The sequence below is a fragment of the Macrosteles quadrilineatus genome, unplaced genomic scaffold (assembly GCF_028750875.1).
Source record: "Macrosteles quadrilineatus isolate MER2022 unplaced genomic scaffold, UCM_ALF_1.0 Scaffold_1__1_contigs__length_201487025, whole genome shotgun sequence".
NCBI lineage: Eukaryota > Metazoa > Arthropoda > Insecta > Hemiptera > Cicadellidae > Macrosteles > Macrosteles quadrilineatus.
Window position 1 is genome coordinate 183113383 of NW_026542594.1, and position 13094 is coordinate 183126476.

The 13094-nt window shown below is 34.1% G+C and overlaps 1 protein-coding gene across 10 annotated transcripts in view; it reads right to left on the bottom strand.

Annotated features, from left to right (window-relative positions):
- Positions 1-11126: 11126 nt before the first annotated feature.
- Positions 11127-13094, bottom strand: part of LOC128991379 (inositol-trisphosphate 3-kinase homolog) — a 194008-nt gene continuing 192040 nt past the window's right edge. For all 10 annotated transcript variants that reach the window (XM_054414197.1, XM_054414188.1, XM_054414207.1 and 7 more), the window contains one exon: positions 11127-12779. In XM_054414197.1, the coding sequence (XP_054270172.1) occupies positions 12531-12779 (249 nt within the window). In that variant the 3' untranslated portion in view covers positions 11127-12530. The remainder of the gene's footprint in view (positions 12780-13094) is intronic.

The window sequence follows — 13094 nt, forward strand, 5'->3', positions numbered from 1 at the left end:
TAAACATTACAAAGACAACTAAAATAGACAGTACAAAGATAGATTGACAAATTACAAGGAAGAACAAGGCCGAACGTATTACATAGGAACAAGAAGAAGATGAACACAAACAGCTGTTTGTTGATTATAGGAGTGTCACATCAATCTACATCTCATGTGGCGCAATCAAATAGCTTTGTATTGTCTTGTGAGGAAATAGGAACAAATAGCTGGCAAGGTTGTTCGGAATATTTGCGTTAAATTGTCATAAAAATTCTTCGCTTTTCTCAAGGTGGAAAACTCGATTAGTAATGGATGCCTGCTATTATAAATATGATTTCATAGGCTACTACATGTTGTTTAGTGACTAAGAATACAGTTTGAATCAGACCCGCTCGAAACGGTCTTGGTTTTCTGACACGGCCAGATTTTAATTCCCAGTCCGGGTTTTGCCAAGGGGTTGATCCTCATTAGTGACATGAGTGAGGGTTTGGAACCAGGGCTAGAGATATAGCCCTGGTTTGGAACTCTGACACGAGGCCACAGGTTAAAATACAGTCTGGTACAGATGTATGTCCCTTGTTCCTACTACCACAGAAAACAAACTACTATAACCGGCCTATCATCTAGTGCTAATGACTCAGTGCCAAGGGTTAGGTTTGGCTAGGTTATAAAAAATTGAAATAGTAATATGTAGATATAAAAGCTTCATATAATTTTCGGGCATAATTTATTTTATGAAGACAACATCATAACCCTATAATTATTGTGTTTTAGCAATAGCACTGATGTATTTATCTTATCTTACTAATATTATAAATGTGAAAGTTTGTGTGTTTGTTTGTTTGTTTGTTTGTTTGAAGTTCAATCACGCATAAACCACTGGACGGATTGGGCTGAAATTTGGCATGATGATGGCTTACACTCCCGATTAACATATAGGCATATTCTTATCTCAAAAATCCTTTCGGGCTCCGCCCCAGTGGCTCTGTAATTCCCCATGTTAACCTTATGAGTATTCATATTTAAAGGGAATTAAAGAATTAAGTCAGCTGTTTCAACTAAAAAAGTTGGTTCTATGATATGCAAAAGCATTAAAAAGTTATAAGATTTACCAACAGGGTGCAGCACTATATTTTTTTTGCATGTATGAAAACAGCTATAGTTCGGCCGCTTAGAAAACTACCTGCCTGCTAATGCTAAACCAATGCTGAAGGAGGTCGCTTTCTAAGCGGCCGAACTATAATTTGAACTAAGCAGCAACAAAAAACTGTGATTCGCAATGAGAACTGTCAAAGTAGGATTGTTTACAGTTATGTTTATGTTTTTCATTTCATGAATAATTTGTGATATTTTGCGAATTGTTGATAATTTATGTTTCTCTATTGTTTAGGTGAAGTGGTAGAACATCATGGCTATGGAAGATGTGTAATCCTGTAGAATACTGTAAATTTAAAAAAGCAAATTTTATCAAACTGTGTCCTCCCTTATTGCAAACGCAAAGCTTGAGTATAACTGCAATAAGCACTTTATACTTATATTCCAACCCCGTACGAAGGACGGGTACTCTGCTAGTATTAGATAGTTCATATGAGAAATTATTGTAAGAGTTCTGTGATAAAAGGAATTTCCACTGATTTCGTAATGAAAAGTTTTATTGCAAAATATGACATGATACAGAGAAAAATAAATTTTAAAATCAGAAAATAACATTGCAAATATTTCTTTTGGACATCTCAGTAACTCCCGTGTTGTTTGAAACACAATTTTAAAATTAACAGCTGTTTCATTAAAAAGTATTATCCACATGGCCAAAATGTAAACAAATCTGTCGAGGGATCTTTAAAGGCTCCTGGGGCAGAACCCTAAGGGACTTTACTTCGTGTTTCTTTTGATAACTCATCTACAGACCAAGGCCTTTCTTTGGAGACCTCTACCAAGTTTCTACGCCCAGCCGTTCTCTCAAATTAGTGGAGACAAAGTTTACAATTAAATTTTTAGATTATCCCATGTTAATCTTATGGGAAAAACCCAAACTTTGATGGAATATCCTGCCCAAACTAATAATGATTTCTAAAAACTAAAAGCACTTTGCAAAACTACAGATCAGGGCCATTTTTTTGACACTTTAATCATCAAAATCGGTCCAAAAATGAGGGAGGAGGTCTGTTTACAAAAATCGGCTTAACGTATTATATACAGAGTGTCCCACGAAGGGGTTTAAACGTTTGTTTTAAAATTACTTGCCCATTTATGCTCCGAAAATTTTGAAACTTTACACAATTTATAAAGTAGGTTTAAAAAATGTCCTGGGAAAATTTTAGCTCTCTAACCCTTGTAAAAACAAAATGGCGGTATATTGAAAAAATGATACTTTAACCATATTAAAATAGTGTTTTTGGTTTTTTTAAATATTTGTATTATCACATCCTATGGAAATAATGCTTTTTAATCAGGAAATTAGAACATAGCCTAATGAAAAACCTAAAAGTAGAGTCCAAAATGATTCAAACCGTGATCCATCACTAGTTAATAAATAATAGCCTAATAAATTAAATAATTTAATATGATTAGTCAATCAAAAACATTCAATATGCCACCATTTTGTTTCTACGAGGATTAGGGAGCTTAAATTTTCCCAGAATAGTTTTAAAACATATTTAATAAGTTATGCAAAGTTTCAAAAACATCGGTCTATAAATGATGGGCAAGAAATATAAAGTAAAACGTTTAAACCTCTTAGTGGGACACCCTATCCACGATAGATACGATAGATAGATACTTCACTCATATTATGGGTTAAAATACGCACCTAGGTGTAGGTGGCGTCCCCAGCCCAATTGATAATCAATCTGATGCTAACATTGACTTAGACATATAACCGGGACATGAACATTTAATTCCCTATAGGCCTTCAACTACAGTGTCAGTGTGAAACAGACCACAACTATGATTGAAAACAGTCTATATGTCAATTCGAGTCAAGAATTAGACATTTACTCAATAAACAATTTCGAATAATGGCTATTACCAATCGCCTGATTAAGCAAACCTTTATTAGACATGATTGGCCCCGATTATTCCATTCAAATTTGATTAATTCATTAATTTCCCTACGCCTACGATAACGTCATATTTTTCGATCGACGAAACGATAGCAAATTTAATTTATTGTTATGTTTATACATTATAAGCCAATCATCGGTCCTAGGTAAAGAACACGACTTTCGGCTTTTCAAACAAAATTATTAGATTTTATCTAGTGATTTATAATTGTATTCATTCGGATGAGCCAAACGGGGTAGTCATGTTCTAGCTTCTCAAAAATCACAGCGAGAATGTATGAGCGGATACACGGCTTTCTTTGAAAACTAGGGCGGATTTAAATCGTAAAGCTGTCATTTGTTAAGGTTTTAACTGGTGATTTTTTTTGTTGGAGATAAATTTGTTTATTGGGGCTTACTTCTTTTATAATACAAATAAATAATGAAACTACGATGGATTTAGTAGATGTCGAGGCTAGTGGCGTCTAGCGGAGACTAGACGAACTGTTGCGGACCTTGATGTCAGTGACACCTAGCGGAGATTAGACGAACTGTTGCGACGGTCGGACGTGATGATGACGTCACTTAACTATAGTATTATATCGTAACGATTGTAAAACTGTCGCGACTCTTGAGTGAACTGAAAAATTACCACGCCCGAATGAATAACACTTGTTAACATTCATTAGAGGTTAGAATTTACCGATTTAAATAACCAAAATAGGGTTCGATTTAAATAACTAAAATAGGGTTACTGTGTCCTTTCAGATTTTTTTTACTTTACGTAGCGTGCTTTGGATTTATTCAAGTCAAATATAACCCCCTGTTTTACTTGAAGATGTTTAGTTCCTTCAAATTCCATTATAAAGTGACTATTTTCCAAATGTCGACATTAATTCTAAAAATCGCATTCCATTCTGTCTTCGTTCTGATCAAAATTTTGGGGTTTTATCGAATTTCCCATACATAACTATTGTATAGGGAATAGGCCTAAGCTATTACCGTAGGTCTCATAATAAGACCTGGACCCGGGACCGATTTACTTTTTTGTTTTGATGTCCCTAGAGGTCAAATACACCATCCCTTCAAATTATATCTTACTAATATTATAAATCTGAAAGTTTGTGAGTTTGTGTGTATGTTGCTCAATCACGCATAAACTACTGGACGGATTGGGCTGAAATTTGGCATGATGATAGCTCACATTCCCGATTAACATTAAAGCATATTCTTATCTCAAAGACTTTTTCGGGCTCCGCCCCAGTGGCTCTGTAGTTCCCCATGTTAATCTTATGATTTTTCATATTTAAAAGGAATTAATGAATCTTAACAGTTGTTTCAATTAAACAAGTTGGTTATGTTCTATGATGATCAGTAGCATAAAGGTTACAAGGATTACCAACAGGGTGCAGCACTATTTTTTTATATTTATGACAACAGCTAATTTCCATTCAAAAGGTGAGTGAGCGTAGCGAACGAACTTCAACCCGGAGGCGAGTTAGCGTAGCGAACGAGCTAACCTGAAGGCAAGTGAGCGCAGCGAACGAGCTCCAACCTAAAGGTGAGTGAGCGTAGCGAGCGAACTTCAACCAGGACGTGAATGAGCCATGCGAATACTTATGAAGTAAAACGGGGCAAAGCCCGCGGGTACAGCTAGTCATTAAATAAATATGCAATATCGTAAATGTTTATACCAGAAGAATGTTCGTAATGTGAGAATCGACATTCCTGACACTGATATCGATATCAATAGCAATGAAAACCTTTTGAATCACCATTAATATTTCTCATAACAAAATCTTAAAGCTTGGAAAAAGAAATAGGGACACTTGCAATGGAATACAAATAAAATAGTTGGTTAGTATTTCAAAACTCGTACACCTTTCTAGGAGCCACATTCTTCCAAGATTTCTACATTCTGTTCTTTGTACCCTAAGGGTTACAAAAGAACCTTCGCTGTTTTATTTTGTCTTTTGTATTCGAGAGTTTTAAAAATTGGTATCACACTTATCTCGACTCATTCTTATCTGTAAATTTCATATAATTTAGCATAATTGGAGCAAACATTTAATACTTTTTAGACTTTTTAAGACTTTTTTTTAGATAGGGCAGATATGTTGGAAAAATCACCAGGAGTCAAAAAGTTTTTAGATTACATGTAAATCCACCCACGCTCGCCGCTGGTATATTTTATATATATTCCATCCCGCGGGTATTATGATCGTGTAGGATTGCGTTGGGATGCTATCACGCGTTGAAACAATCTTGAGTACAAAAGACCAACAGAATATAACACAAAAGCCGCAGCGCAGCGGGAGGAGCGTGAAAATTGACATTGCCATCTAAATATAGCCATGGATAAAACATACTCCCTTGTGTCTATGATATAGCTGAACATAACAATGCAATTTTCGCCTACTTCATCACACAGACTTGATGGGAAACGTGCACTACACCTTGGGAACTAATAATGGATGAAAATACAATATGATTTAGATTACTCACTAGAGTCTAGGCTTATAAAACAGTTTTAGATCTTCGGGCTATGGTTTTGTTGTAAGTCCTTATGTATCTATTGACTTCAAAAGTAGGGTTTTGAAAGTAAGTAGATCTACGCATTTAAACAAAAGTCTTTGATGTATTTTAAAATTAAATAGTAGAGTTAAAGTACTTTTAAACACACATCAGTGCCATCTCCTACTTGGTGGCCTAGATAATTTGGACCTATTTGAATAAAAATAAAATCATTTAATAATTACACTCAGGGGTAAAATAGGTGTAATATTTCTAAACTAATGTATGTGTAACTATTTCATTAAGCTGACCTATTTATAAAGAATAACATCATCTCTTTCCCGATTTGCAAAACAGCCCGTTATTTTATAAGTGAAGGTCGGCAAAGCAGTTTGTAAGAAGGTAGTTCCACTTTAGGGTGCGTTCACAAAGAAAGCTGGTTACAAGCGCTTGTTGGCAAGCGCTTGCAAGCTCGAACCGGCGTGAGAAAAGTCAACATAGTATCAAGCGTGTGCGTTCACAGACAAAGCTTGTGCTGGCTAGCAAGCGCTTGTTACAAGCTCTGACAAGCACGCAAGAACGTTTCGTACTTGTTTTTCGGCGCTTGTTGACCGAACCAGTCAGTTAAAAACTACTAACAGTGCAGTATGAATGTCGATGAGTTGATAGCTCAAGTATTTAGAGCTTCCAATTTCCAAAAAAATATATTACCCACGTATTGTGGGTTTTCCCTAGAATGTTCAATACCGTAACCAATAGGACAAATATAACATGTATGTATTAAGATGATAGACTAACACATTTAATTCAATATTAATTAAGTGTTGGATTTTTATAGATGAAACTTGTATACTTTATTTACCTAGAAAATTAAAACATTTGAATATATCTCACAATATTATTTGCATCATAATTAATCAGCTACATAGGGTGTTTAAAACTCCCTTCGAGTATTTTTTAGGTATTATTATTGGTCCAAAATTCGTTCTGGCGCATGGATAGGTTGCTTATGTCAATTCCCCCAAAACCTCACTACAAACAATTTTTTTGAGGATGTAATTAAACGTGGTTAACTCCATTCTCATATGAGAAAAAGACCTCACTCTGGCCACTTTCAATTTAGGAGATAGATGGTGGTATTCCCCGAACCTACTTCTTCCGCACATTGAATGAACACCTACTTTCCTTCTACGAATTTTCAATTCTACATTTTCAATCAAAAATAACTCTTCATCACAAGGTATCGTCTCAACCAGAGCTGAGACTATACTGAGCTTGAAATGCAAGCGTTTGTTGTGAACACACAACAACATTCTCAAGCGCTTGGAACAAGCACTGAAAGTAAGTTACTTGTAACCAGCTTTCTTTGTGAACGCACCCTTACTCCGCTAGAGCGAAGCACTCAATTGAATTGGCGGATGGAAGTGCTGCTAGAGAACTTCACTTGAGTTAGTTACAGAAAACTCCAACAGATAGCAGGGAAGGTTCGTTTGGTCAGTAGAATTGGTGCTCTTATGTGCTGCTTCTAGATGGAAAGCTAAATACATAATACATTTTTATAGTGATCATAAATGGACTATATTTACCATATTATAACCGTTATCAGATTTTTAAATCATACCATCGGCATCTAGAATCAATGAAAAATGGACCAGCAGAATGACATCTAAATAAAGTCATAGCTGTATCTTAGCTAATCTAGTCATAAAAATACCCCTGCCCATATCTTATGACTAAACAATTTTCGATTTGTCTAAAATTGTCACAAAAATAATTTCTTAAATATGTTATTTATTCTATATTCAAATAACATTTAACCGTTTATGTTTGCCACTATAAATATTGACAGGCAAGGGATCAGTATTATTTTTTATTTAATTATTTTTAAAGTTAATAGTTTTATTGTTTGATACAAAGTTATAATATTTGCAAATCTTATCAAAAATATGTAAATAAACAAGTAAACTAGAAATTTATGTTTTTTTCGTAAAAATAACAGGACAGGGGAATTTTAAATATAGTTCTTGTAATTTGCTTTTCTTTGATACACAATTATGTTTGTTTTAAGCTAAACACTGGGGATGTAATGTAAATTAGGCAATTTCATGTTTTAGTTTTAAGACACGAGTTTCTCATAGATGTGATGGATTTTTATTTTGAAAAATTACCATTGCATTAATTTTGTTATGATAAATGGATTTTTTTTACCATGGTAGTGTGATTTGGACATTCTCTATCAGTGCTTGATTTCTAGAAACGCAAGGTTCAGTTTACAAACCATGTCTTACACAGTAAATAAAGTTAAAATTACTACTTACCAATCTGAGGTAAATGAAATTTATTCTGTTGACTTTTTATCTTACAAAAAAGATTTATTTGGTCCGTTGCTTTAGCTTTATAGCTGAAGTTAGTTGAAGAATCTCACAAAATCTTTCCCATTGTGCTTGCTTTGCTTTATAATGGGAACGCAGCATATGACAGAGTTTTTTGTGGCAATTGCATGCAAATTTTGAAAACATAAATCTTTCCACAAAAATGTTTGATACAAACTTGATTGTGGCAGCACAAAAAGAGTTGTAGTTCAATATTATGGCATTGGCTGGTATGTCTTGTAAGAATCTGTCGTAGAGTAAGATAGTACGATTTCTGTATTAAAGTATTTGTATAGTAAACACTTTTGAAGTGAAATGAATTAATTATTAAGAATGGGTTGGTCATGTAGTACTGTCTTAACATTGTCTGTTATTTGTTTGTCCTTTATGGACTCCTAAACCACTAGACAGATTGTAATGAAACTTTCAGGCATTATTAAGCATTATTCAAGGATGGTTTGTGTGAAGTTTGGTGCAGATCCGTCAAAAGGGCTCCGCCCCAGTGGCTCTGGAGTTTCCCATGTTAACCGAGTACTCATATTTAAATGGAATTAAAGAATCTTAACAGCTGGTTCACCTAAACAATATGATTCTGTGATGTTCAATAGCATTAAAAAGTTAATAGGTTTACCAACAGGGTGCAGCACTATATTTTTCCAATTTATGACAACAGCTAATTTGCAACCAAAAGGTGAGTGAGCGTAGCGAACGGACTTCAACCAGAACGTGATTGATCCATGCGAACGAGCTCATCTTGAAAATGATTAAAAATACCTATCGTGATATTAAGTCCAAGAAGCCGAAACCTCCGGACAACAGGGCTGCTATATAGGACCAGGTCCTCTTCAGCCAGTGAAAAATATTTATGTTATGTGTTCGGGTTTGAACCCGTTGTATAGGCGAGCAAGCAACACACAAATAATGTTTAAGAACTTAAAAGCGGTGTAGTTATGGTGCTACTAAAAAATCACTGCGAGTATCAACAGATACAGATTATTCATAGTAATAAATCTCTGCTTCAAGTTTCGACTATTTCCATTAACTTATTATTTATAAATGGTAGTTTGTTTCTGTACCTTGATGATTTGATGTTATAGTACAGGACAGTTATGCAAAAAATACCCTAATCTAGAACAAATTCATTCAAGGGTAAACTCTTCTGGAATCTGTTTGGGACATACTCCTTAACATTTCTTGAGAAATCCCCAAACATTCCACTTCAGTGAGATCCGCCATCTTGGAAAATGGCGGCAATACAAATCAAACTTGCAAGGTTTTACGGAAAATGTTATAACTAAAAATTATTCGACTTATAAGTCGTGTAGACTAAAGATTTAAATTTCAAACAATATACATATATTTGATTTTTTGTGTTGAGATTTTGTTTTTAAGTAAAAAAAATGTAATTATGTATATTATGGGAAATAAAATATCATTTCATTTCATATGACTTATGCGATATTATGCCGACAGTCACGCCAATGATAAGAGTTTGAATTCACCAGTATCTGTGGCTATCAAATGCCTAACCGTATCAGTAATATGTACGTAATAGATTATCACAAACTTGTATATAAACACACACTATTGGATTTGTATGAATGATGACCCTATAGAATTACCCTACTATGCTGTGTAACCAAGTAGCTTCATATTTTCATAGTAAACAACCACGGCTTTATATCGCAACAACTCTGTCAGCGAGTGGATGCATATTAAGGTTATTTGATTATAAGCCAATCATCGGTCTCAGGTAAGAGACACGACTCTCGGCTTTTCAAACAGTATAATTTAGGTGGGTTGTGTAATTGGTAATTCAATAGTGTATTGCTTATAAGCGCAGTAGTCAAGTAGCTACTCAAAAATCACTGCGAGTATCAACGGATACAGAGATTTCATAGTAAACAACCCCTTGCTTTAAATCGCAACAATTTACATTAACTTATCACTTATAAATCGTAGTTTCTTTTAGTTTAAGCAACATTTGTTTTTTCGTCTTGATAATTTGTTATTATTTTTTAATAAACGCACTTCTATAGATTTAGGCTCAGTGACACCTAGTGGTGACTAGACGAACTGTTGCGCACTTTAGTTAGAGTGATACATGTTAGTAGCGCTAGCGTAGTCGTCAAACACAGCACGTTGTCGATCTTTACCATCGATGTATAATAACTCTACCAGAGTTATTATACATCGATGATCTTTACGCGACAACGGCTTGTGTAGACGATGGAACAGTAACAGTACTGTAATATAAATTTTATAAATGTGATTGAATTTAACATGAATGAAAACGTGGTATATTTTCTTTACAATATAACAATTCTCCATTTGAATCGCTGAGCTCTAAAAGTTAAAAAAATGAAATACAGGTACAGTAGTTATTAGTTAAACACTATTATTCCATCGTTTTTGCATCTTATGAAAAAAGACCAGAATACCTCGATTTAAGTTTATTCTTAAATCATCTTCTTCCATTAACTTGAATTAAGGAGAAATTTCCTATCCTAGAAGTTATAGCTTACAGACCACCTTTTGTATGTATCAATAGTCATTATTGTAGTAATGAAAGGTTCATCCAAATGGGTCATTATCTCTAACCATTTTTGCATAGATATCATGGTTCATTCAAATGAGTCCATGGACTTATCAGGAGTCTTATCTATAACCTTTATTGCATAGTAATGCAAATGGGTCCATGCATTCCGAGGTTATCTATAACCATTATTGCATAGGGTCCATGCATTTTTGGAAGTCTTATCTATAACCATTATTGACTCCTTTATTTATGCATTATTGTATACTGTAGTAGCATTGACTATTGGATACTGAAGTTGTATTGATAGTCAAAGATAGTAGCTTTAATAAAAAAGGGTCTATACATTTTTAGGACTCTTAGGCTTAAAGATGTCCCCCATCCCAAAGCATGCTGTAATTCAATTTTAAATTGAAAGTTCTCTATAGTTTTACACTCAAACTTCAATAATCTTATAAAATGAATTAGGGGTTTTTTTTAAGTGCTGAACTTTTTTTCATTGTTGGTTTGTGTATCTTTATTCTTTAAAAGAGTCTTTTGCAGAAAAAAATTAATAATGCAAGCATGGTGGTTGACTACAACCAATTCAGTTGTATGGTAAAGATTTTCTATTTCTAAGATTCAATCATCAAATAAGTTTTTACCAGAAGGAATGTGTAACGACCAAAAGGAAGAATACAGTTTTCACTTATTTAACGTTTATTTGACGCTATAATACATAAAAAACTGTAAGAGGCTAGAAAAGAACAAATTTAAGTACAACGTAAGTACAATTTATCTACAGATCCTAACAAGTTTTCAGTGGTACAGTATAAAAACACAACAGAAATTTCTACTCTACAACAATAAATAATTGATATAATAGTTACTAACAAAACCATCCATCCGACATTAATACTGTTAAATCGGCAAACAAAAGCCAGACATTCGACCCAAAATTGGTATAAATTATTAGTTAAATTACTTCATTTCTAAAACAATTTCAAACAATTCAGGCAATTTACATAACCGGTATTAGGCTTTGTACAATATGCTTTGTGAATAAGAATTAATTTGCTTTTCATGTACTGTACAATGTATTAAAACGTATTAAATAAATAAATAAATAAATCAACAACTTTTCTAACTAAGACTATCAAGTCAAATCCAAGGCAAGAAACAAAATTCAGCTTTCAAACCTAGCTTGACTTCGAGCATTTGTAAAATCCATGAAAGACAATCTTAAACGAGACTTTCAACAAATAAAGCATCAAACTTAGAAAATTAACAAATAAATAATCCTCAACTCAGCCAAAATAAAGCAATAGTAATACCATGAATACAGGATTGGCTAAGACAAATTTGGCAAGACTCATATATCAAACTAAAGGCATTTGATTGTTCAGTAAAAAAAATCATTCGTCCTCAAAAATATGGAATGTTTTATATATAGCCTTGTGAAATATTGTTCATGAGATCGAATCAAGATCTTGGAGAGACCCTGGTCTTTGGAATCTAAAAGCCTTCCATCACAAACTATTTCTGTTACTATTTTTCATTTAATGACACTTAAATTTTGACTCTTGGTCTTTAAATCCATTTAGACTCAATACTTGGTTAAACTTCTATTGACAAAATATTTTAAACCTTATTTGCAAATAAGGAATGTTTAATTAAATAATCTTTTACATCAGGTACTTTAAGAGGTGATTATCTTATTTCAGAACCTTGATAGACAAAAAGTTTTTATGAACTGTACATAATAATTTGTGTAAAAATTAAGCAAAAACATTGTGAATTTAAATTACCATAATTAAATCTTTCCTTAATCACTTCTTAAAATACCATACAATTTTACTGGCTTTTACAATACATCAATAGAAAACAAACTTTACTTAGGCAAAAACGTTTTTAAATAACACAGCAAGATTTACTACGCTTTAGACAAAATTTTCTAAAACGTTGAATAATAACACTTTTAAATCCTGAATAGTTCCTCCTGAATTCCAAATACCCCTGACTAGTCCAACATCGAATCCTTCACTTGACGAGCACCTTTCAGTCGGGATGGGGAAGACTAGATGAAGTCGCAGTTTCCGTGTAGTATCAGGACTTAAGCGCGACAGGGGTGGTCGGAGGAGGTGATCTCTGTTCTCCGCCGGTCCTCACCTTCTCCAGCACCCTGATAAGCTGATCCAGTCCGTACAAGAACCCTTCTTCGTGGTTGCCCGGCGACCATGCGCTGCGGTGGTTCACAGTCATGTTGGTAGGAACAGGCCGCGTCTTGGCAAAGTCGATCAGCCAGGCTCCAACTTTACTGTCGTCGTACATCAGCAGAAGACTGCTTCCGACCACCTGTAAAAAAGAATTGACGTTGAGACATAAGAAATGCGAAGACAATTTTATTCATTTAAGTTCATTGGAGGTCTAAAGTCTGAGACAGGTGTCGCGAGTATTTTGATTGAAAAACAATTCACTTTAATGTAATTTTTTGTACAGAGCAAGACCTGAAGGCTTCATTTACATGTTGACCTGACATGACTTGAAGCGATGTGACAGATATTTTTAGGCTTGTGTTCAAATAAGTAGAGGAAAGAACCTTTAATTGATTAATGTAGTTAGCTTATCAGTAGTCTCACAAAAGTGTGCAATAAACCACTGTTTCTTCTC